The following is a 26,838-nucleotide window of genomic DNA, read 5'->3' as shown; positions in this document are numbered from 1 at the left end:
GTTAAGGTGTCTGATTGTGTTGTCTAGGCACGAATCCCTGTGCCAGGAGTAACGGCGGGTGTCAGCAGCTGTGTTTTCACCTGGGCAGCGGAAGACGGACCTGCTCGTGCGCTCATGGCTACCTAGCAGAGGATGGATTCGCTTGCCAGAGATATGAGGGCTACTTGCTGTACTCCGAGAGAACTATCCTGAAAAGCATCCACCTCTCAGACGAAAGCGACCTCAACTCGCCACTCCAGCCCTTTGAGAACCCTGAGTTCTTCAAGAACGTCATTGCACTTGCCTTCGACTACCGGCAGCACACCTCAGACCACAACCGCATCTTCTTCAGTGACATCCATTATGGGAATATTCAGATGATTAACGACGACTGGTCTGGACGGCAGATCATAGTAGACAGTAAGTTCTGCATTCCTTATCGGTCTTCATGCTCTGCATGGTGAGGCTGACGTGTTCTGGAGCTGACATTTAAAAAGTGTCTGCTAATTAGGTCACTCACTGTAGACTCAGAGCTGGACTTGTGTTGGTTAGACACAAAATCCTGGTTCCCCAGAGCATAGCTCAAGACTGGTGGGCTGTGTGCGTGCACTGTGGCATTTGTTTTCATCGTGATGTCGAGTTGTCAATGCAGTGATCCGTATGTTGCTAAATGTTCTGCTACTATACCCATTCCAGCCTTTTAGCAACCATTTGTGAAAAGCCATTTGCTAGAAACCTTAAGTAGCAGGACCCGTGATGTATTGCTCGGTTCTACTGCATACTACACCCAGTAAGAGTGTTATAATGGCCACCTCCATTTGTCTTCAACTAAATGGGAGCAATTTAACTGTCAAAAATGATGTTTAAAACATTGCATCTCTCTCCTTGCTCTCACTATTGATGGATTAAAATCGCTTGTCTCATTTCCACCCTCCCCAAAACTGTAGGATAAATAAGGAGGGAAGAGGGGTGATACATTTTAAGATCCTGCCTGTCATGGTTATTGATTTTTCTTTGTAATATAAACAGCCCTAGGGGCCTTTTGGTAGCAATCAATATCCGTATCTGATGGTGGCACACAATGAAAAAGTTCAGCGTCTAATGGCACTTTATTACCAATTATTGATGCAGTGAAGGAAATGTGGCTTGCGTTCCTATTTGCATGCTAAACAATTGTTTATGTAATGGCAGCCTGGATGAGGTGGTCTGTAACATGCACTCTAGAAGGCCCCCTTTTTTCCAAAATGGACAAAAGGTTCTCATTAACCTTGAGCGCTTCACACTGTTGCTTTCCGTTCCAGCAGCTGCACAGAAATAGGCTTTAGTGATGATGTAGGACACTTTCCAAGAGGTCTTTGACCTTACTCTGCACACCAAAAATATCACTGTGTTCTTCTTTCTTGACGGGTGGTAAATAATGTAAATCTTAGAAATCAGTTACAGGACACATCACCAATTTGTATGTCTAATTGTGTGCAAACAGCCTTATTATGAAATAAAAAGGACTGAAAAACAGTCCTTCACTATTTAGTCCAGCCTTACACTTCAAACGGTTCCTCACCACCAGCAATAAAGATCCTCATTAGGGCTCTAATGCCATCTGTCTTTCTCTGTACAGACTACTTCCATAATCATGTTCGTATATGTGTGTTGTTTTCTCTAGGAAACAAGCAGTTAATGTAAGCTGAGCTTAATGTAGTCAGAATGGAAGTACAAACTGCTGTACTGTACAAATCTTCATCAACTGCTCTTATGGCTAGGGCTTCACACTGCAGTGTTGAATGTAGTTGTTGTTTATTATGATGATCATATGAGAAGCTAAAAATGATTATGATTGTGACTGGGTGCACAAAACAATACATGGAGATGGGTTTGTGCTGTGTTAACCGAAATTTGGCTTATGTCACCACCTTCTTTGTTTGTTGTAAGGCTGAAGTGTTTTGACAGGATTTTTTTTTTGTTGTTTTTTTTTGTTTGTTTTGTTTTTTCCATTTCCATCATTACTTACTGATGACGAAAGTGTGACAAAATGAACATAACATTCAGTAATGAATATTGCATCATCACTGTTTTACTTTTATTTCAAATACAACCTGTCACAGATGTCCACAGTTGTCAGAGATTGAAGTCTGCTCCTTATTTGCCTCCTTCTTATTCAGATTTTCCGTTCCACCTTAAATGGTGCAGCGGTTAAAGGCATCTCGACAGGTACATTCATGTAATGGCTGCATCTTCTATGGTGGAACAGAACAATCTGAGAAGGTGCTTCATGACTTATTCAAAAAACATTGAACCTTGAAGCCTTTCTTTGACCTCATTTGTCATACTGTCACACAAAAACCTTGTATCTACATTTTTGCCCATTTTCACTTTTTGACATAATGCGAATCTGGCCGTTATTTTTTGTATTGTGTCAGAATTTCCAAAGGTGTCAAAAGTATTCACATTCATTACTCAGGTATGAGTGTAGATACTAGGGTTTAAAAGACTTCTATAGAAGTTGAAATAGCAACTTAAGCTTTTACTCTTTTAAGTAAAAGTGTAAAAGTACTGGTTTCAAAACTACTTAAGGTATAAAAGTATAAGTAATGTAAGGAAAACAAATGCCAAAAGCTTAGGCTGTGCCACAGGGGCCGTGCACTACCCCGCTTGCCCAAAAAACATTTTTCTAAAAGCCATAATGACTATAATGTTCTATTAAAATGTTCAGGTTGAAAAAGGGATGAGTTTGGGATGAGCTAGACTACATGTTTCCGCTGCATATATGCAGATTGAAAATGGATGCATTTTAGTAATATCAAAATATTAAAGGAGCGTCTGTGCACTACTGAGCATTAACCTGTGTTTCATGGAGTAGTTGCCTATAAGTATTGTAATGGTGTAAAAAGTCAAACTTCAGAGGCATGTTATCAATATCCTTTATTGGAATGTAAATGTGGGGCTTAGTTGGGACATTTCACTCTGACTTGAAATGAAATCTTATTGGCTTCCAATAAAAATATCTATTTTTTAAATTTCTCCTGTAAAGTTAACATTTTAAAGATCATTCAGTCATCTACAACAACACCCAAAAACCTTATGAAATAGACCTTTCATTTCATAGTAATCTCTTACTCGTACGTACTGAACAAAATAATAAATTATACAGTAACTACTATGAACTGATTGTGTCAGGTACACTAAATGTCCAAATGTTTGTGGACACCACTTCTAATAAACATATTCAGCTGTGTCACTGTTGACACAGATGTGCAAATGTGCACATACACAGCTACTAAAGTCCCTGTAGAGCAGTACTGCCAATATATTAGGACTAATCATGAGCCTATTGGCAGCATGCCGTAATGCCAGGCGTGGGCTAAAGGGGTATAAAGGCCTGCAGCATTGAGCTGTGGAGAAGTGGAACTGTGTTCTCTGGAATGATGCTGCTCCATCCAGTACTTTTGGGATGAGTTGGTAATGAGGTGGGGTGGTGATCAGCCAAAAGTCTGACCTCACTAACACTCTTCTTGGTGAATGTAAACAAAGTCCCACAGCAGTGCTCCAAAATGTAGTAGAAAGCCTTCGTCCCTGGACAGTAGAGACAGTTACATAGTGTATGTACATATAACCTGGACCTGCTTAGCAATTCTTTAAAGCAATGACTTTTAACTTAACTGAGACTCTGATCTGATTCTGACTCTATTGTTATGCTGGGCATGTTGCATTCTGTTAGCAGCAATCATCACTGTGTCATAAAACCTTAATCAGTTGTTTAATTACACCATATTAAAATGCGCATTAGACTTTCTAATATGTATTAAAGAAAACGGCAAATAGAAAACAAAGGTTTCAAAACAATTAGCAACTGAACGACTTGTTCACATGTACCAAACAGTTAATTACTCAGCTGTGAAAACGATTGTTTTCTGTTCCGTTCCCTAGTGTTTGCTAGTCGGCTACGGCCAGCCTGGGCTGTGAGTGTTATATCACTCCTCATTCCGAGACAGAATCACCTACTTGTAACACAGTGCTGTAGTCAGTGTGTGTTATGCAATTCTGCTCTCATATCTATCTTAAATTGAGCGGCTCAGCTGGCCACAGCAGCAGCATTGACTACTTGTTGAAATTAGCTGATGGAGAGCTACCTTGGTTTGATATTGTCTCCGCCTCTGAGCTGTGCGCACGTCTCTGCAGATGAAAGGCAAGCGGACACACGCGTGCACACACACATGCAAGCTAGCACGTGGATGCACACACAGTGTGTGTGTGTGAGAGAGAGAGGAAGTCTCATCCTGTCATTGGAAGAGGGCAAAGATGTTAATCATCCATATTCCCTTAATTTAGCCACACATACCCTATTAATTACTCCCTGGCCTCACTAACTATTTCCAGAGAAAGCATGCTGTCAGGCATCTTTTATTGTGAGCAACTAATTAGTGATTGAGTTCTGTAGATAATTTTTAAAGTGTTCATTTAAAACCTCTTAAAGGGATACTTCATCATTTGCCAATTACAGCCCTCTGCTGCTTAAAGTTACAACATATCTGAATGCGCTCTGTTAAAAGGATAAGATCCTTAAGGGACTTTTTGGGAGGGTCTCGAATTTGAAACTGTAGAGGAACCTCTTGAGGTGCTTTGAGGAACCTTCAAGAAGGGGATTTACAAACAAAAAACGGTTCCTCAAAGCACCTTCAGAGGTTTCTCCACAATTCCAAATGGAAGAACCTCCAGAAGTTCCTCAAGGATCCTATATTTTTAACAGTGCACTCTGTTTTCTTATTTGGGAGTGATTTTTATTTGCTTGTCAGTTTTATTAGCTGTCAATGTGGTGTGTGTAATCTCAGCACACACATTTCTACACAGCAGGCCTGTGACCATCAGAATCATTCTCCTAACTGTGGGGGGCAGTTTGGGTATTCTTCCAGACCTTATAAGAGTTGCTACCCCTGCCATTAACTTTGTCAGTTAATTGTTTGAACTGATGATCTTGGAATCTGCAGATGTTTCGAAATGGCTCAAAGAAATGAGACAATCTTTATTATAAATCTACTCTCATCCTGCTCAGATCTGCACAGAGCTTCTTGGACTTTGCCATTGCACTGTGTGTTGGGCCATCCAAGCACTTATTGGGATTTTGAACATGGCTACAGACAGTTTGGTCCTGTTCATTTCTCCCAGAAAGAATGCCTCATGCCTCATGAGGCCTATTTACACTGGTACTAACCAGCGTTTTTGACTCTCTGATCACGTTCGGATTTCAGTTGTCCGCATGAAAAGCCAGGTGTAAACAACCCCAAGACACATTGTGATCAGATTACGCGAGAGACGGATCTCGTCCACATTTAATACAAGTATAAACGGAAGCAGCGTTTTCTGTGATCAGATTCCGTCAGGCAAGCAGAAATGCGTTTGCCGAAAACATGTTAACACAAGTAATAATTGCTGTGGATCTTGACTTGTCTCTCCCTCTTGCTCTGCCGTCCTCGCTCTCTCTTGCTGTGTGTGTGAGTCGTTGTGTGTGACTGCATGCTCATGTTTATGTACCAGTAGATGAGGGCAGTATTACAGAGCTTGTTCCCTCACGGTTTAAATAGTCTGTCACATTTTCTGATACAGCCGTTATGGGAATGCAAGAACCGTCTATTGTTCCACAGCATTGTAGAACCCCCACCGTTCCTCTAATCAGTCTCCCAGAGCCGGACAATTTGGTTGTGAAACTGTTGTTTACATTGGTGTAATTTATGATGGAAGATAAAATCGGATCTCATCCAGTCAGGCTGGGGACGCATTTTAATGACAAATTAAAGTACATCCGGATACTATCCAGACAGAAAACACATGCTAAAGCCAGGTGTAAACAGGCCCAGATAGATATCTAGATATTTAAAAGACATAGGCGGAAAACATAAAAATAGACTGTTGGCGGGGTGTAGGGTAGCAATAAGCATGCGCAGGTGTAAGATAGGGCCATAGATATTTTCGGTGAACTATCATGTTAGACATAGTTCTTAGGCTAGTAGCTGTAAAAAAAATAAATAAATAATCAAGTTAGTTCATGTCTTAATATGGTGCATAGTGCATAGTTCATAAAAAATTGACTGTTCACTCTACAGAATAGGCTAATGAAACAACAACACCATATCCAAACTAAAGGTTTAAAGGCTATTATATATGTTTAATGGGATGTTACATTAAAGCAAACCTGGCACCTGTCAGTGATATCAAATTAAAATGTAATGATGAATTGATGTCATTTAAATAGGAGAATCCTTGTTTTACAGAAAGAATACAGTGTCATTCAGGCAACCAAACTATTTGGCAGTGAAATAATAATTCTGCAATAATTAAAGAGATGAACCCGTATGTTTTTTTGTGTAATGTATGTAGTCCCTTGTTCTGCAACTGCAACACTGTGAACACCCATGGGTCTTTAGGGCTTACTCTATTGGTCAGTGGTACCTTTGACCATTTCTGTATGCCCATATTCAGAATGCAGAGCTGGTTTGAAGCAGTATTTGATTTATATGGTAATGGTGTCTGTCTTTATTCTCGTTCTGTAGATGTGGGTTCAGTGGAGGGTCTAGCCTACCACCGTGCCTGGGACACAGTCTACTGGACCAGCTCAACCACGTCCAGCATCACCAGACACACAGTGGACCAGAACAGACATGGAGCCTTCAACAGGCAGGCTGTAGTGACCATGTCGGAAGATGACCATCCACATGTCCTTGCCCTGGATGAGTGTCAAAAGTCAGTGATGTTTCCAGTACCTGGGTTGGCTAATCAATGCTATCCATTATGTTAAGTGAAATTGGCTGATGTTGAAAATGAAAAATTGCATGTGTTGGCTGGGGGTGTCCTGGAGAAGTCTGGAACCAAGCTTTGTTCTTTAGAATTTAGGCTCATAAAATATCAGTTACTTTTTGTACTGTATTTTATGTTTACTTGCACTTGCAATATATAAACATTGTCTTTACAATCTGTAGATATTGTGGGAAACAAATTAAAATGCTATTTGCATTTTCTGAATTTGACAAAATCAAACATTGTGCCATTACTTTGTGCACACGCCATATCTATAATAGTTTTTTTCTCTATGTGCAATATGTTGCATTAAGCAAATGAGAAGTAATTATCTTGTAGAGTGGGCATTTAAGATGCACAGATCGATCGGACGGTTAACCGGAATCCCATTTTCAGCTTGATCAGCCGTTCAATTTACACTCATCTGCTGCATGGTGGTTCACTTTATATGGCAGTGGCATAGACACAGTCACACACACACACAAAATAATGAGCATAAAAGCTCTTCACAACAAGTAAAGATGGCAACTAGCTCGCAATTTGCAATACCTGCAAGGCCAAAGTAAGCCATGGAGGGACAAAATATTTGAAGCGACAAATAAGTAACACTTAAAACACCAACAGCCTGCTGAATATGCCCATTCTGAAGAAGCTAAAAAAAGAGCCACAAGCCTGCAGCCTCTGCTATTTTTCTTCAGCAGTGAAAATACCAGTCATTACGAGGAGAATAACGGCATTCAAAGCACTAGATGGCCGGGCAGTTTCTGTAGACATTTTAGAAATTTGATACATTACTCTAGCACAGGATACACAACTCAAAATTGAGATTTAAGACATTTATGTTAAATAAAAACATATTATATCTTATGTAAGAATTTTAAGGTTTATGCATGCTGTCAATTAAAATTTGAATTTGCCTAAATCAGAACTGGTAGGTCAGAGTTAAAAAAACAAAAAAACAAAAAAAATAAATCGGCCAGGAAAATTGCAATTGGTCTCCAGTGGGAGGAATACACCAGTGGGTGTGTTATAGTCGAAAAACACATAACATTTGGCCAGGGGGGTCCAAATGTTTGCATAAGACATTATTATATTTATATAGCACATAGAAAGAAAAAAATAACTTTAGTACCATAAAAGATGACCTTTTGTTTTACCACAGGCTCTGGAATGCTCTTGAGGGTGCTTCTGAGCAGACTTCAAGGGCCACACAATCAGGCAGTGGTCACATGATACAGCATTATGTTCATGGAAGCAAAAGCACAGACTGGGGAGTTCTGCACTAAATGAATTAGTCATTAGCTGGTCTGTTGAGAAGACACGTTCTGTCAGTCCCGGGGCTCACAAATTGCATCAGTTCTTCTCATAATGTCTTTTTTTCCAGCTTTACTCCCCATAATACAAAAAGCTTTCTTCCCATATCTGGAAAGTGGTACTGAATTAAGAATTGATTGATTTCACTCACACAATGAAACTAAAATGTATTTGGAGCGAGAGAGAACGAAAATTAATTGGGTTGACCTCTTTACGTGGTTAGGGCACTCCTTGGAATTTCTGTTATGGGCTGTACTTTCTCTACAGGTTCAACAAAAGAATAATAAATAATAAAATAAAAAATCAGACTCAGACTGTAGACTTGCAGCCTGCAGCCAGTAGTAGAAGCATAGAAGACTAGAATCCTACTGGTATTCATAGGATGCGTTGATCCTGAGTTCACTGACTAAATTAAACTCTCGACCTCTGAGAGAACGTCCTTAGTTGGTAATTTGGCACATTTTCAGATGAACTACAGACTGTTGTTAATTAGACTCTAACCTGAAATGATTAATTGGCTCACAGCTCCATGTGTTTGGCTAATTTTCTATTAGTTTGTGGAAGTTGGACTCGTTTAATAGGCTATTTGGGAAGAAGGCTGTAGAATCACGAAGGGTCTCTGTGTTCACTGTTCTGAGGGATTTTTTTAGATCTCCCCATGCTATCGCCCATGCTTTGTAGCACCACAGAGAGAATGAATGAATGAATGAATGAGAGGCCTAATTATTGATTTTGCATCTACAAAATCTATTAATCTTATTATTAGAACTGATGTTGCTTTGATACTTTGTCTCTGTTCAAATCTACAGCCTAATGTTCTGGACTAACTGGAACGAGCAGCGCCCGAGCATCATGCGCTCAACGCTGGCTGGGAACAATATCAAAGTCGTCATTAGCACAGATGTGTTCACTCCTAATGGACTCACTATTGACCATAAAGCGGAGAAGCTGTACTTCTCTGATGGGAGCCTGGGCAAAATAGAACGATGTGAATATGATGGCTCCAACAGGCATGTGAGTACAACTGCTCTTAGCTCTTCTGAACCTCTGATGTATTGATGTTTTATTTTTTGTTGAGAAGCTCATCATTTCATTTAGAAAAAAAATTACGCATTTGTTTCTTCTGTGTTTGTTTGGATTTGGCATGCATTATCAAAGTATGCACTCAATGTTTTGGGCTTTTGCTGACTCAAAATGCTAAGAATGCACTGATTCAACATCCTGAATAGATATTGGCACTGATACTGATCTCATTAAAGGGCCGACAAATAAAGATGCTTCAGATGGTTCTTTAAGTTAAGCCATAGACCTTAAGCAGAAATACTGTTGGTTCCATAAAGAATAGTTGGTGTGGCGCAACAGATATCACCACTACCGGCCTTGGGCTAGACTCCTAACACTACATTGGCCCTCCTCTGTAAGTCACTCTGGATAGGAGCGTCAGCAAAATGCCATAAATGTAAATGTATAGAACCATGTTTGTATTAGAGTACAGTGCTGAGCTGGTTATGGGACCCACAGCTCTGTCATCAATAGCCTGGTGCTCTACCTGCTGAGCCACCACTGCCTCATGGTCCTTTATGGATCATTTATGATTTGATATCATCATCTGTACGCTGATTTCAGATCTCAGGAAAGATAAAATGGAGTACGTATCTAGCATTGGTCTGGCAGTACTAAAGAAAAATGAAAAAAAAAAAGAAAGTTTAAGTGAAATTATCATAAAGATATTCGTTGTTTCAGCTTCATCTTCTTTTCACTTGCTTCATGTTGTGGGTTATTGTCGGAGGGAAGTTAAAAAGGTCAAGAAATCAAGATGATAGTGTCTTAATGACCACACTAAGGATTGGACCTACTCATTAACATTAGGTAAATCACTGACCCCTTGACTGTGCCCAAAACCGTTTTAATTGTGGTTAATTATCCCTTTTGAAAAAGCAAGGAACTTTTTGGTTGTGACGAGTGGAATGCACGCAGACCTTCCGGCTGAGCCTGCAAAAGCCTGCGGGCTGTGTAGTAATCCTCCCCGCAGCGATTTCACTCGGCTTCAGATTTCAATTTGTGCTTGGCATGACCTCTGTAAGTCGGGTCCTCAGCCCACCTCAATTAGTTACACATGAGTTGGCCTGGCCGGGTCATACCACTCAAGTGTCTTACCCTTCAGCCCCCCTCAAGGCACCCTTCCAAAGCCTGCAGCTGCTAATGAAGGCTTACTTTAAGACCCCTACAGAACCGACCTGACAGCCAGCCAATTAAAATGTGAAAAATTAAGCAAAACTGATTGTCAACACAGCTGTGGGATACTAGCACTGTAACAGGAATCGGCCTCCTGTCGTGAGTGGAGGGCACCGGGTGGTGACACTTAAGCATGAACCCTTAGGAGCGGCAAGCATGGCTAATCCCACTCAGATCACTGAACAGCTAGCTTAAAGTAGACTCAAACTGCTTCTCTACTTGGTGCTCTTTTAATACCTGAATGGATAGCTTACACTCCACTCAAACTGGACTCAAACAGCTTCTGCACTTGGTGCCAGTAGCCTACTATAGTTGAATGGACAACCAATAATAGTCTCAAACAGCTTAATCATTGGGTATTAGTTCTGAGAGATTCTAGTGACAGGATTACATCTGTCACAATTAGCTGATGATTATTTGCAATATCAATAACTGTGATTTGTTCATCATATGCAGCTTCTTAACATACATGTCCAAAGTAGTGAAATTACTGTGGTGATAAGCTGTCTTACTTCATAGCTGTTAATGCATGGTAGCTCCCAACTGATGGCAGAAACCACTCGATCTCAAAATATTAAAATTTTTTCTAAATATTTCCTAGTAGAACTCAGTATTTGTGTCTCATTTAATAATATGATATTTATATTTAATATCTGAATGCAGCTGATAGTTGTCTAAAACATAGAATAGTCAAAATCTCAGGCCAGGGACATACAAGAGAAAAAAAAACAGTTCTACTGTAGTCAATGAGGACAGGGATAGGTTTACTTTTACCCATGGTTTGGAATTCTTCCACTTTGATGCCTAAACACTGTGTGAGTAAACACACATGTCTGGGTATTGTAGTTAACCGAAGACAGCATTTGACAACTTGTGTATTACATAAGCAGAGATAATTGGTGTTGGAGTCGAAAGCTTGCACCCCCAAATTTAATTTCTAGCCAATATGCTCCATCAAAAACCATCTGGCACACTCCCCATCTTCCATCCTCTGATCGCCAGTTGTTGTTTGCTCAAGCTGGGCTCTTTTAATCAACACCTGTCCTATTAATCCCGCCTTGGTGGCAGGGCTAATGTGATCACGGCTACAAGCGTGTTCCTGTTAATGGCTAAGGCTGTGGAGCCGCGGGACATCCTCCTGCCCCCAGCCCGGGAACTCCCACAAGGATGCGCGTGATGCATATCTGTGTCCGTCGCCATGACACCTGCATTAACACTCGCAGGCATCTGGGCTAAACTGGCTGCTGGGGGATTACGTACAGTACATGTCCTCTACCCACACATTAGTTTTAGCCTCCTCAAACACACTTTCCACCAGCCTTCAGTGTGGCCTTTTTTTCCTGCTGCTCATTATATATGATGCTTTCTTGATGTGTTATTTATTAATGTTAATACAAAGTAGAGTACATTTGCACTGTAAGCACGAAGACCTAACTTTGATGATGGTCAGAGAATTAAAAAGACATTAAAAAAAAAACATCATATCCAAATGTTCTGTGCAAAAAAGTTATGTTGGTGGCCTATACATTATGGGATTCTGAGTTAAGTCTTTCACTAAATTTTCAGCAAATTGCCTCAGCCAATTTTGCATGGAATGTTTTCCACCTTGAAAGCATGTTACTGGAACACAGTTCCTTTAACAATGGCAGCAGACATAGCAGCCAGGTGGAGGCACTGGCCTTGAACGCACGCTGAAAGAATATTTATCAGCAGAATAGCACCATTTCACCCTTCAGAGCCACAGCTACGTGCGAAGAAACATTCTTAAAAATAAAGGAGCTTTAAGTGGTTCTTAAAAGGTTCTTTAAGTGATTCCAGAGTAAAACCACTATTGGTTCCATCACGAATCATGTTTATAATAGAAATGGAGTGTAGCGTGTGAAGAACCCAAAAACAGCCTTTACTTCAGTTCTTCACTGTAGTATCCTCATTACTGCCACAATTAGCATCCGTTTTACAAACTCTAAAACAGAACCCTGTGGGACTCCACAGAATTGGCTAATCAGTTACCATATCAATTAGATAAATATCATACAGATCTCTTCCAAAAAAGCAAAGTGTGAGATGTGGTTTGATGCAGGCCTGATACGCATCCACAATGCATGTTACCCTAATTTTCCCAAAAATCTAAAATTCTAGTTTTTGAGCTGTAAAATTTGAGTAAAATTTCACCCCAGTGAGCATTGTGGTGGGGTGGTGTACTGTAGTTAGTAGGCGGTCAAACCCTGTTTTGAAAAACTGAGCATTCACTTCAGAAAACACTGCGAGTGAATGGATTTTGTGCTGCTTTTTCTCACATGCACTCATCTGGCCCTGAATCTCTTCATTGCTTAATTACAGGTTTTTGTAAAATCAGGCCCAGCAGGGACATAGACTTAACAATGTGAGTTAATACCTTACATTGGCTTACACAGGATAAAATAGTAGTATAAAACTAGAATAATAGAATAGTAGTAAATTCAAGACCAAATAAAGAGCTCTGGTATAGGGATAACATTTCTCATAGACCCCGAGTTCAGATATCAGAATCGATATCTGAAGGATTCACAGCAGTATTTGACTGATACTCTTGGATACATAAGTAGGCGAATGTAGAGTTAGGAGTCTAGCCCCAGGACTCTTACTGCAGTGGCCTGGTGTGCTTACCTGACCAGAGGATCAAACCCTAGACTGCAATTTTGTCTAGGCTGGGTGAGGAACAGAGTGGTGTCCAATGAGCATCCTCATTTGAATATGCCCCAGGGGCTCATAGAAATAGATTTTGCCTGGAAGCAAACCTTAAGTTGTTCAAAGCTGTAAAAGAAAGTACAATGGAGAAAAGTGAAAGCAAGCAGAAACAGCAGAAACTGAGACGCTAAGTGTAATTACTTTAAAGGGCAGCGCTAAGTAATTTTGGTTTGTTTGAGCTTGAGATGTTTCGGAGAGTTCTCTGCATGTTGATGCAAGTGTTGAGAAGTCATCAGACGTACATTAACAGAGCTTACCACCCATTTCAAAGCCTGTTTTAAAAGGCCCTCGCCACTTAGCCTCACCATTTGTCCTCAGGGAAATCCCAGACACCATAATAGGGATCATGTAAACACAGGAGAACTTGAGTAGCAGCCATCGTGACCTGACACATTTCCCTTTTTTTTTTACTTTAAAGCAACAATATGTAGCGCTTTTAGCTTACAATAACAGCTTCTACATCCAGTGATGGAACACTGGCATCTCTGTCACTATGTAACGACCTTTGATGGAGCTGGCTGCATAACCCAACTCATATTTGTGTAAAATCCTGTAATATTAACCTTCCGTGTCAGTTCAGATGCATCTTTCGCTTTCATCTAAAGCGAGATTTGCATGGAGTGGACAATAGTTGAGTAAAGGTGAATTATACTCCCCATTCGTAGGGGGAGCTACAATAATATCAATTCTCATATAATGCTGCTTTAACCCCTTAACACTCCACGGCTTACTACACCCTAAAACCTATTATTGTGTAACTGCAGGGACTTCTGTGCAAGCTAGTGGGGCTATTCCTTAGTAATAGAAGTGTGTAATAAACCTTTCTGCTTGCCAGCGGGCCATTGGTCATTTAAGAGGTCCAAAAAATGTACCTTTAATTCAGTATTTTGTACACTGAATACAATACTCAACACCAATCAGAAATAATGTCCAGCAATTTTAATTGCTTTGCAGCTGGCATTAAAATTATAGTAATTGTTTTTTTAGGATATTGTTTTTGATTTTCTAAACACTTCACAGTGCTGTTACTTGAAAGTCCCAAGCAATCCTAGACAGGCCTCTTCTCACCCTGAACCTCTTCACTGCTTCATTCCAGGTCATTGTAAGATCAGGCCCAGGGACGTTTTTTGGCCTGGCTATTCATGGAAACTACATCTTCTGGTCCGACTGGGCGCGCCGGGCTGTGCTCCGAGCCAATAAGTTCACGGGTGGAGACACAAAAGTGCTGCGAGCTGACATTCCCCATCAGCCTATGGGCATTATCGCAGTGGCCAAGGACACCAATAACTGTAAGTATTTGCAATGTTCAACCCTGGCCCGTTCAAGTGGGATTTTAAGGTGCATTAAATGTGCATTCATTCAGTGACTTTTAGGGCAGCCAGCCTTTTAACGTGACGTGTTTCACAGCTCCACAGCTTTATACAGCAATCTGTAAAACTTCCATCTGTGCACTATCTACTAGTGATGGCTCTTTAGAACTGTTAGGAACAGTGGGAATGATAAATTAGCATGGTCTTATTTGTGCTGGGAAGAAAACATAAGCGGGAGATGTAATTAATAAAAAAGTATCCTTGAGTTGCGAAAGGACGCCTCTGAACTGTCGCAAATGTGAAAAGTAGGACGTTGGGAAATGGGTTTAAGAGGCTCCCGGCGGCTCATGTTTGCGAGCCTGCTGCGAGGGACTTTCGCTCCTCATTTATTTCATCATAGCAAATGATTGCAGCTGACTGCCATCGAACATTCCTGCCAAGAGAGAAGTAACAGTCATCAATGCTGGGGCTGTTAATAGACAGGTTACCGATGTGCTGCTATTTTTAAAAAACTGTGTGTATGCGTGTGTGTGTGTGTATCTTGATTTTAAGTGCGGCAGTTTTCCATCCTGAGAATCGTCTCAGAGGTTTCTTTTTTTATTATTTCCAGGATTTGCAGTAATAAGATGAGAGGCCAACCATGGTGTTAAAACTCATTTCCATAATCATGCAGTCATTGTGCAGTGAATTATTGATGCAGCAATCATAGGTGTGGGGGGTGCTGGGGGGGTTTTCAGCCCACAGAGTTTCAGCTGCCATAAGTCCTTACTGTGATAGCACTCGTTATTCCTGCGAGAGAGCAATGGAACGAAAGCAGGCAGTGCAGGAATGTAGCACAATAAAAGAGACTTATTAATTTCTACCAGGTATTTTCCCCACTTTCTCGGGTTGCCTTGACCCTAAATGTATTGTATTCCAGATGTTCTTGGTTTGTTTTTCAGCATGGCGTTGCCTGTAATGAGTTTATCTCTTATTTCAGGCAAATGCCTGGCCCCGTTTTCAGCAAAATATCAGACTTGACATATTTAACATAAACAAAAATAAATACAGTGGCCTTCAAGTATAAAAGGCGTTCTACTGGCAGCTCAGCTGGAGTTATCTTCATTCTGTTTTCCCTGGAAATGTCACACTGCGTCTTTGTCACTTTGCGCCGGCCGTCATGATGTGCAGGTAAGCTGACGACCTCCTGCTTGTGCTTTTCCCAGGCGAGTTGTCCCTGTGCAGGGTGCAGAACGGAGGCTGCGGTGACCTGTGCCTCCTGACTCCAGATGGCATGGTCAACTGCAGCTGCCGCGGAGGACGGGTCCTGCTGGACGACAACAGATGTGTTTGTAAGTCTTCTGTGCTTGCAAATAACCTCACCCTTCATGTAATTCTGTTGTCAAACTTCTTTAAACACCAGTTTCTGTCTCTCCACCCACGTTTTTTGTCTTGAATGCATTTTCTAGCATTAAGCACTTGTCTCGTCCATTTAACATCTACAGTAAATTAAGACTGTAGTTTTATTTCCTACAGAGGAGGTGTTCCATGTCAATGCACGTCACTTCTAATAACATCTGCTTTCACATTATACATTTATTTTCCTGCTGAGGAGGAATTGCATTGTCTAGAACACTTCAATCTCTGCATGAATATTTGATAAGCTCTCATCTACTTTACCTACTGCTAAACAAAATATCAGCTAATCAGTAATACAGTGTTGGGGATAATACAAAGTAAGGCATTACATTAATGTGATTACTTCTAACAATAATGAACTTTTACAGTAGTCATAATACTAATTTAATCAATAATAATAATCAGAAAACTTGTCTTAAGAATTTTGTGTTGATTAATTAAGTGTTTTACTCAGTAAATTAGTAATAATATGTGTAACTGCAGTTCAAACAGCTCCAAAAGCTTAATCGTTTTCCTTTTTCCATAAAGTTATAGAGAGTTTTTTTCTTGATTATCCTCCAAATATGGGTGGCTGGTGACAGAAAATGACTTTTAAATTTTCTCTTAATTATGCGGATTGGTATGAATTTAAGAAGCTTTTTTTCCCCAAAGACATCATAAGTAAAGTAATCTCTTTACAATATGAGATAAGTCATTTGTAATTTGGAATGGATTACATGTCTGTTACTACCCCGAAACTGCCAGGATACTGAAATGGGTTTCACAGTGTGATGGTGATTTTCAGTGTCAGCAATATTGATAGATGGTGAGCATTATATCCATGAAGACATGTCCCTGTCACTAAGCAGTTTGTTTTTGTACTTTTTAGTTATTCTGTTTTGGCAGAACCGGACAGTAAACTGTAGTAGATATAGTTACGGAGTGCTTCCAATGGACTATACATAGAAATAAATACAGCCGTGAGATTTTAGACACCATAGCACATTATTTAAAACCATTTAGATAGTGTTTTGCATGTAAACCAAAAAAAAAAACAAAATAAAAACTCCAAATCACATCAGGGCAGATGTAGGTAAATGTAAATACAGGAAATGTATTTCTCATTTTAAGGAAAGAAGCTGATATCATTGAACTAGTTTTAAAGTAAAAGGCTTGGTTCCAGATTTCTCTTGGACTCCCTCAGCCAAAGTGAGGATTTATGAATCTGATTTACCAAACAAGGTGTTGTATGGTTACGATAAGTAATAGATAATAGAGAAATAATACCACTTTAGAGAAAAGAACACTTATTTCGGTATGAATGTTATTTGTATTTCACCACTGTCCAATGAAAAACATGGATCTTCAAAGCAGCAGCTTTACAGGAGGACTTCAATGGAAGTCAACGCAGAAAGATTTTATTCCATGTCATTTTGTAGCATTTCTACTGCTCCAATCAGATTTTTTTACACAGGGTGTGGGGCAGCCACAATGTTCAACAAATGGAAAAAAAAATGGAGATACATGTTTTTCAGCAACCATTTAATCTAATGTTCTAGTGTTCTAGTGTTTTACTGAGCAATAAAAACACTGATTGCTCAGATATGAATATTAAGATACATTAAACCTTTGCACAGTACTGAATAAAAATAACTGTCTGATAATGTAATATTGTGATATATTTGGATGAGATATTGTGATGTAGAATTGTATGGATTTGGTGCAGCACTAACTGTAACTGTATCATAGGCCGAGTTTAAAGGAACAGATGAAGAAGACTGACTCCATAGCATTTTCTTTTCTGCTTCTGTAGCTGAGAATTCCTCCTGCAGCATCCACACAGAGTTTGAGTGTGGAAATGGGGAGTGCATCGACTACCAGCTGACCTGCGATGGGATCGCTCACTGCAAAGACAAGTCAGATGAGAAAATGCAATACTGTGGTAAGTGAGTGATCTCAGCCCTTTGGCGTTTTTTGTGTGCTTTCACATCATGAACGGACTTGAGCACCATCCTCCAGAGCACCAGCTTAATAAAAATGAGCATGGGATTTCAGTGGCCATTACCGTGGGAGCAAATGGAAGTAAAAGAAAGAGGAAATGATGGGCAGACAGTGTCTGAAGGCTGTGTTTCTTCCACACTGTAAAAGATTCCTTTCTCTATTGCTTATCATATTGCTAGACAACAGGAGCTGCAGAAGGGGCTATAGACCTTGCTACAACAGGCGCTGTGTGGCCAATAATCGATTCTGTGATGGAATTGATGACTGCGGAGACAACTCAGATGAGTCATATTGTAACAGTGAGTATGAGGTTCAATATCTGCTTGTGTATTTGTATCAATTCTGTTATTGTTTCCAGGTACAGTGTTTTCACAGCTTATGAAGAGAGTTATTTATTTTGTAATTGAAACGAGTATTGGAAAACTAACGCTGTACTGTGTTTATTTAGCTTACTTTTGAGGCTTGTTTGTATTAGGCCTGCAGAACGATTTCTGCTTCAATTCATAAGGTGCTTATGAGCATAATAGAAAAGAGCAGGTTGTCAGAAATGAATTTCTTTGCTTATCAAACCAATAGCCCCGCACATCCTTCGCTATAGTCACAGGTCCCTGTGTATTAGTTGCCTCTCCCTCTGGAAAGAAAGACTCTTCTCAGTGTAAATGAAGTATTTCTATTCCAGATGTCACATGTGCCGCCTCTGAGTCATCGTGCCAAGATGGAACTTGCATACCAATCTCCTCTTGGTGCAACCAGGTCATCGACTGTGCTGATGCCTCTGATGAAAAGAACTGCAGTAAGAAAACACTGTTCAAAGACCTGCATGACCGCTTTATACTGACAGAACTTTTTTGGGAGGACTTGCAGTTTATCATTTATAATAATCACTGGTCACACCGATACAAAAATTAACACCATGTTGAGACAGGTACCGATATCAATTACCAATCATTTAAGCTATTGCTGGATTTTTTTTACACTTCAAAACAAACTAAACCATAAATGATGTGAAGCAAACATAAAACAGGTTAAAATAATCATTATTAATGAAATGACCCATAACACCAGTTATAATCACAAAAAATAGGACAGTTTATTGCAGAAATATAGAAAATAATGATAATACTGATTATGGGATTCTCTATGGGATTCTAGTAGTATGATAGCACTAGGCTAATGCATTCTTTGTTTTTTTGATAAAATATGCCCATTTGAGACCTAGGTGATTTATCTTACAAAGTTTTTGTTATTCTTCTTGAAATAGTATTTACGTACCGATAGCAATCAGTAAATCAAATGTTCTGATGACATAAAGGAAGAGTCCCTTTCTATGAAGGCCACATGACTGTAAAAACCCTGTTCCTTCCATCTGAATGAAATCATTGCATGGCACACCTGTCTGTCTACCTTCCTACCTCATGACCCTGCCCTCATGCATGTGCTCTGCATGTGTACTCATTTGTGCATGGGTGGAGTTGGGTGCACAGTTGTGTGTCAGGAGCTAACTTCACAGGCTTGTACTGCATACATGACAGAAAGGAAAAAAGAAAGAAAGACAGTAGTAGAAGTAGAAAAGTCTTCGTAGTCTTTAAGTAACCTGTGGTCTAGAAAGGGATGCTTTTGAGCGGGCAATTACCGTTTTGTCTAGTTTATAGTGAAATTTGTTCTTTTTCTGAATTATTTATCCAACATGGTGGCATAGTTTGGCTGTTTTTTGGTATAAATGAATTCAAAGTTGTGTGGTATGTTATGGAGTTATGGAGACCTGCTGTTTGAGGAACACAGTGAGAAGATCCCTGTTAAGAAAATGCACTTCACATTTGGAGAGGCATCTAGCTGCATCTGGAAGCTGCTGTTTTTTATGCCTGACATCAAACTTTGTGAGGTGTTAGCTTCTTTGCTTGGCTGGCTTGCTCACGTTAATGTTTTACAGGCGGGTTTTGCTGTTTTGGAGTCTTGTTTGTGTCTCGTTTGGATGGAGAAATATTCAGAAACCCAGCTGGGTATATATCCAGGTATATGTGGACAGGTGGGATGTAATAGTTGTAGTAGTAATCTAGCAAGCTGTGTATATCTTGCATTTAATCTGTGTGTGTGTGTGTGTGTGTGTGTGTGTTTCACAATGTCGGCATTGTGGTTTTGAGCAAGTGTCCATAGCTCTATATTGGACGTTTTACAAATGAGGTGATTGTTTGTGTTTATTTGTAGTTATCAGAGATTCAGCGCATTCCAAACTCTGATCTGATGCCTCTCTTTTGCGCTCTATTGCATGACTAGTCAAGCCATACACTTGGAAGGATGGCTGAGGGTAGAGTGTGGGAATTTTCCAAATCTTGTGTACTCTACTGGATTCTACTAATTCACCTACTCTGTCTTTGGGGGTCCAAAGAATGCATTTATTGAGAGTGAATATGTATATGAATATGAGTGTGTGACTTTGATAGAGCTAATAAATACTACCCATTTACATCTATTTAATGTCATTTTGTTGACCCCCAGGAAAACAAACACTGATTTCCCTTTTATGGTGGGCTTGTGGGAAAAAAAACCCCAAAAACCCAAAAAGTTCTGCTTTTATTGGCTGGTTTGCATCACCATGACAACCCAATAGAGCATAATCTACCCTAGTGTAACCTAGCCTAGCACCTTACCAAGAATTAAAAATTATTTAATGTATTTTTTTTTCCAAATCTAAAAGGATAGTGTTGATAGTTAGCTAGCTGGAGAGACTGAACAGCAACCTTTTAAATAGTATCTATATGTAATATGGTTACATATTACCCGTATATTACCCATGCATTTTAACATGCAAATCAATGGCATAAGTATCCTGAAGACTGTTCAAAACAAATGATCTGCATAAAAATGATTAAGCTTATGAAACTGTATTGTTTTCTTAGGTAACACTGATTGCTCTGAGTTTTACAAAATGGGAGTAGCAGAAAAGGATTTCATCAGTTGCAACTCCACCGCACTGTGCGTTCATCCGTCCTGGGTCTGCGATGGAGCCAACGACTGCGGGGATTATGCGGATGAGATGAACTGTCAGGGTAATTCTCTCCCCTCTGTGTTTTGCAGCTTGAGGAAGTCAAGTTCTATTAAAACCAAATTAATTTTGTCAAAACACTGTTTATGAAGAGTGTAATGAAGCAAAGACAAGCCCCTGTCTTTCTCTCCATGCTTCAGCAGTCACCAAAGGTGCTTAAAGGGGTGAATACTGTCTGGTAATTGTCAGCACTCACCATAGGCAGGAGAATAGGAAGCATTCTGATAGTCAAGGCTTTTCTTCGGAAATGGCTCAGAAACACGTGGCTTGACAGCGAGTTCAGCCGAGTTCAGTGTTGTGTGCCAGTGAGTCTGTGAGGAACAGAACATCTACCAGTTTATGTAGTGATACACACTCTTAAAAATAAAGGAGCCAAAAAGGGTTCCTTGGAGCAAGGCAGCAGAAGAACCGCTTTTGGTTCCCTAAAGCCGAGATCACATTACAGAATTTTTACCCCCATTTCAGCATCCATTCTCTGTCTGGCTGAGTCTGTGCTGCCTCTGGTTTGTAGACTTTGGAGCAGTCGGAGGCAGTAGCTAAGACAAAAACGAGCAATATGTGCAAGGGAACAGCTTCTGCCTCCCAATCATGTTTCTGGACGTAGTCTGGTAGCGTATTCTAGCCAACAAATTAATCTAAATGAAGCATATTAATAGCCAACAAATTCTGAGGGAATAAAAAAGCAAATACGGTAAATAAATCAGTCATTTATGTATTTGTGTAGCCAAACTTTATAATTATTTGAGTTTTAGAGCAGGAAAACAATCAAGCACCTACAATGAAAGTTCTTAAAAACTAGCAAACTGATCATGTCTCATGTTTATGACCCTTACCCATATGTATTGTACAAGTCATGTAATGTGGAATGCCCAGAATTTCAATCACCAAAAATGATATACAGTCTTTCGAATCTATAAGGAGCTAATTCAGGACTGTACAGCAGTTTAAGCTTAAAAGTCATATAATATATTCTAGGCTTCCAGGAACGTTCAATGTATGATTCTTTGAGGAACTGTTATTAAGAATGAGCTCTGCAATGGGAAAGAACCTGTAGAACAGTACTGTCAAAAGCTATGTAGAAGCCTTTATTTTGTCTTTATTATGTCTGTAATTCACAAAAGTAAAAAGCTGCAGCAGTGTAGGTCCAGGCAGGATTGTTTAGTTTCCTGTTGTTTTTTATTTATTTGGCTGCAAATGGAAAACAGCTGGTGTATCATTAAGTTCCTGCAATGAGACATCTACCAAGGGAGAGATAATGACCAGAACAACCATTGAACATATCTCCCACATGGCAAAGCGAACTGTTTCACTCTGTGTTTGGCTACCGCAGCATCCCATGGGCACAGGTGTGAGGAGGGCCACTTTGCCTGCCCCAGTGGGAACTGCATCTCCAGTGTGTGGCTCTGTGATGGGCAGAAGGACTGTGAAGATGGCGCAGATGAGTTCCAGTGTGGTAAGCATGGCTTCTTCAAACCTGCCAGTATTAAGCTCCCGTCAGATTCTCTCACTTTGATTTCTCATGTGGAGAAGAAGAGATTTGGGGCCAACTGTCGAGCAGCTTTGATTGAAAAACCTAATCTAATACTGAGTTTGAGAGTAAAGTAATTAGATGTGTACATTTATATATGTCACTTAGTCTTTGTTAAATTCACGGTTTAGTTACATACCTGATCTGTTTTTGATTTTACTATCATGAGTGGCTCAGTCATATAAGCCTTCAGTTTGTGCCGGTAAAGGCTAGAAATGCAATGATATGTTAGACAATGTAGGCATCTGCATTGGCACTTAACATTCCCATCCATGCACATTAAGCTGTACAGTACAGGATCACAGTAGCATTCAATGAAAATAAAATAAATGAAGACACATATATTTTCCATTTATTGTATTGGTGAAGCAAAACAATTGCATAAAAACACAGTACTGTGAAAAAGTCCTTTGATTTTTGTGTACATTTTACACATTGTACTGTAGTCTGATTTTATAGTGGGTTGTAGTTGTATAAAGATTGAATAACTGGTAGGAATCTTTGGTGCCTTTGAAATCTTCAGGTCTGAAAATCAGAATCAGAAATGTAACCAAATAGAATAGTTAGCTAGGATCAGTGATCAGCACTGATGCTTCAGTTAATGACCAGCCTTGGTTTGGTCCAGTCCTGTCCAATATAACTCTAACTTTGGGCCTTTAAATCAGAGTGGACTGGTCAGCACAGAGATCGCCCAGTCAGTCAGATCAAAAGAGATTTCTGAAGACCTCAGGAAAACCTTAGATTGTGATTGTCTACCAGTCTGTAAAGGGTTACAAAACCATTTACAAAGCCATCTAAGGCTCTAGGGCTCCACCAAACTACAGCTACCCAGTCCACACTGAAATACTAGTGAATTTTTTCCAGAGGTGGACATTCTCCCAAAATCTGTGAAGCACAGTTGGGTCATGCAACAAGACAATGATCCAAAGCACACAAGCAAGTCTACCTCACAATGGTAAAAAATAAGAAATGTGAACTTTTGGAATAGCCTTTTTGGAAAGTCTAGACTAAACCTATTTGAAGTGGTGTAGCAGGACCTGAAACATACACTTTATTCTCTAAGGCCTGAAGATTTCCCTAAGCTGATGCAGTTTTGCAAAGAGAAGTGGGCCAAAGAGGGGTGTAACCAGCTATTGAAAAAACATGGGGGACATTGAATATCTTTTCTTAATAAATAAATCTAATGTAACATTGTGCTTTGTTCATTTATGCATGTTTAGCTTTTGGTTCAAGATGAAGTGTCATTCAGTGTGAACAAATTCAGGAATTTGGACAGGGAGTAAACTTCACTTGCCCTTTATTGATACTCTGATTAAACTAATTAGTCCTAGCAGTCTCTTCCATTCTAAATGAATGTACACGGTTATTTAGAACATCTTGCAGTGCATCCAATAGTAAAGGCAGCATCATGTTTATTAATTTAGTAATACAGCTCTGGTTAGATTGGCAATATACCTTCCCCCGTGCTGAACATGAACATGCACTTGTTGCAGCTACTCTGGAACCGTTGTTTTTAGTTAAATGGCTCAAACTCTCTGAATGCAGTGGCAGAAACTTAAGTAAGACAGGGTTAAACTTTCTGAGTCCGCACACAAAACATTTCCTTTAAATTTGGCCCATTCTTTTCCAAATCAGAGATAAACAGATATTTGCACTCTAACATTGGTAATCCTGTCATGATCACTCTGTTCCTCCTCATAGATCCAGAAGGTGGGTAATACAAGCGTAATGAGGGTAGATGAAGGAATTTAAGGCTTGCTAGTCAATATCTCATCCAGGCTGTTTGCTACTCCTAAGACAATCATCAATGACTGATGGAACAGAGTGCCTGCCCCAATTTGTGAATAGATTTTCTATGGCCTATACGCTGGCACCTTTGCAGACATCACAGTGACAAAGTAGGCAATTGCTTCAGGGCAGTGTAGCATTGAGGATATAACAGAGCTCTTACATTTCTTGGAAATGTCTTTTTTGTGTGTGTGTGTGTGTGTCCAAAGTCTCTAGACCCTGAGAGAAACATAGAAAGAGGTTACTGTCTTAATCAGGGTGAGCCATGGTGCAGAACCCATGGTTAAGTGCTTCACTCAAGGGCAAAACGGTGGCAGGCTGAATTAGAATTTTGACACCAGTAATCCTCTGATTGCCCGCTCACACCAACCTCTCTCAAGTGCCGGGCTCAAAAACCCAGCCTCCCGGTTACATGGCCATGGCACCTCTGACCGTGAAGTTAACACCACTTCAACACTTTGCATTCGAGGGCAGAAGGTTAATATTTTATCTTCCCTGACACTGTATTCCCAAGATCATTTTACCTTATATTATTTATTTATTTCAGGATGGAGCTCTTTGCGGCACAAAAATAGCTTGATGCAAACAATCATCCCACACAAAGAGCAGTGCGAAGCTCTTAGGGAAAATAGGGAGAGAGCTGGTTTGCTCTCATTTTTATTCACCTGCACAACGTCATGAGACATGAGAGAGATCTTTCAAAGACAAAAAGGTGAATTCTGAGGTGAATCTAGTTGGCCTTCAAAATGAGGGTGACTGTCCAGAGAAACACTATAAACTGCTAAACATTTTTTATTTGTTTTATATGAGTAAGTCTTTAAATCTTTCCACCTTAGATTTAGTACGTGGCATGCAAAAGCTTAGCCACCCCTGGTCAGAACCTCTGTTCATGTGAATCGTTAAGTCAGTAGAAGATAAGCTGATCTCTAATAGCTTAAAGACAAAAATGAAACACTCAGATTAGTGTTTTATTTTTGTTTTTTAGACAAATTTATAATTAAAAAAGAGCACTGGTGTCTAGAACAGGGGAATGATCCTAAACACAACTCAAAATCCAAAATAGACTAGCTCAAGAGGTGCAAGCTGAAGGTTTGCCAATGTCCATCTCAGTTCCCCAACCTAAACATTATTGAAAAACTTTGATGAGACCTTAAAAGAGCAGTGAATGCAGAATGTCCCAAGAATTTCACAGAACTACCCAGAGAAAATATTCAAGACAGCCTCATTGTCTGAACATTTCTTCTAAACGTGGTTACATAGTGTTTCAGATCAATGTGAGACTTAAGCAATTTTATCTAGTTTCTGAAATTCAGCTCCTGAGAAACAGCCGTTGAGTTTTCTCACTTTTTTCACAATAATGATGAATCTCTTTATGGTTAGAGTGATCTCTCCTGAAGGGTCATATAAAACAAGTGTAATATCTTCTTATTTCTTATAAAGCTTTATTCTACATCTCAGAGATCTTTCAGCAGTCTATCAGAGCAGAAGGACATCTCATGCTTTTCTCATTTGTGTCCAAAACTCCTCACAGTTAAGCACTGATGCTGATCTCCTCTTTTCTCCTAATGGGGGTTTGGTAGAAAGATTTCAGAAACCAGTGAAACAATACAGAGATCTGCTTTAGTTCTCCTCAGACAAAGCTAAGAAAAGACATTTTCCTTTGGGAAGAAGCTTCTTTCGCTGAAGATTGGGCAAAAATCCCACATACTAGACATAAAAGACAAGAGTAGCTGTGGTGCATGTGAAAGGAGGAGTTACTGACCATGGAGAATGGCAAACTTTTGCTAGTAAAGGTGTCAGTGGGGTTCTTTTGAGCAAATCCATACAGGAACTACTTTTGATTCCTGAAAGAACATTTCAATCAATGGTTCTTTGTAAAACTCAGGTGAAACTGCTCACACCCATTTTAAGAGTGTGGGGTGACATTGCTTCACTTCTTCTGACATTCATTTTAAAGTATGAGCCACAAAGACATGCCAAACACCTTCACTTCTTTGAAGGAGAACCCTAAGTGATGACCCTCTCCATAGGACCATGCAGATATTGGCTGATCTCACATGAGAAGAGAGAGCATTTTTAGAGGTGCTGACTTATAAATGATGCAAGGAAAATCTTGGATTTAAACCTCAAGTCCTGTCTCTACAGTACTCAGCCATACACTTCTGCTCAGTGCTCAGGCTCCCTTTTCTTTCTTCAATCTTGTCATGTCAAATGCAAGACCAGACTGAACTGCTCTGACCAGCGAGAAATCATTTCTGGCAGAATGTTAAGAAAGTATTATCCGACAGGCTCTGATGCTAGACCATGACACTATCCTGCTGTATTAATAGCCTTACATAAATTAAACCGGAATCTGAGGTGTTAACAAGTTCTTCTGCAGTTAATAGGGCAAGTGGAAAGTTACATCATACTAAGTGAACACATTGTCATTCAGAGCTTACAAAAACTCATTCTAACCTAAATCCCTAATAGATGAAATCACAGTTTTTTTTCTGAACATGTGTAAAATTGCATTTGTCCATTTCCCCAGAAAGCTAAAGATTAGACAGTGTATGGCAGAATGACTTGCAGTATGAATTTTCAGTACAATGCAGTGTAAAATGCTTTGAAATTGGATTCTGGTGCATTTTATTTCGATAGGATTTTTTGTCTCATAAGTAAAAAAATAGAGAAGCCGTTTTAAACGATTGCCTTTCAGTAAGCTGTATTGGCCATATTTCTAACAGAAGCATATATATATATATATATAT

At 39.8% G+C, this 26,838-nt stretch overlaps 1 protein-coding gene across 5 annotated transcripts in view; it reads left to right on the top strand.

The window, feature by feature from the left end:
* lrp1bb (low density lipoprotein receptor-related protein 1Bb) overlaps positions 1 to 26,838 on the top strand; it is a 374,780-nt gene that overhangs the window by 270,525 nt on the left and 77,417 nt on the right. For all 5 annotated transcript variants that reach the window (XR_011980029.1, XM_072686149.1, XM_072686147.1 and 2 more), the window contains 10 exons: positions 28 to 399; positions 6,522 to 6,711; positions 8,889 to 9,093; positions 14,138 to 14,330; positions 15,557 to 15,682; positions 17,542 to 17,670; positions 17,909 to 18,028; positions 18,409 to 18,522; positions 20,627 to 20,776; positions 22,103 to 22,225. Coding sequence is in view for 4 of the 5 variants with exons in the window: in XM_072686149.1 (XP_072542250.1) it covers positions 28 to 399; positions 6,522 to 6,711; positions 8,889 to 9,093; positions 14,138 to 14,330; positions 15,557 to 15,682; positions 17,542 to 17,670; positions 17,909 to 18,028; positions 18,409 to 18,522; positions 20,627 to 20,776; positions 22,103 to 22,225 (1,722 nt within the window). In the remaining variant the exon portion in view is untranslated. The remainder of the gene's footprint in view (positions 1 to 27; positions 400 to 6,521; positions 6,712 to 8,888; positions 9,094 to 14,137; positions 14,331 to 15,556; positions 15,683 to 17,541; positions 17,671 to 17,908; positions 18,029 to 18,408; positions 18,523 to 20,626; positions 20,777 to 22,102; positions 22,226 to 26,838) is intronic.

Source organism: Salminus brasiliensis, chromosome 8 (genome assembly GCF_030463535.1).
Source record: "Salminus brasiliensis chromosome 8, fSalBra1.hap2, whole genome shotgun sequence".
NCBI classification, from domain to species: Eukaryota; Metazoa; Chordata; class Actinopteri; order Characiformes; family Bryconidae; genus Salminus; species Salminus brasiliensis.
Note: the sequence above shows the minus strand (reverse complement) of the source record. Positions and strands in the feature narration are given on the sequence as shown.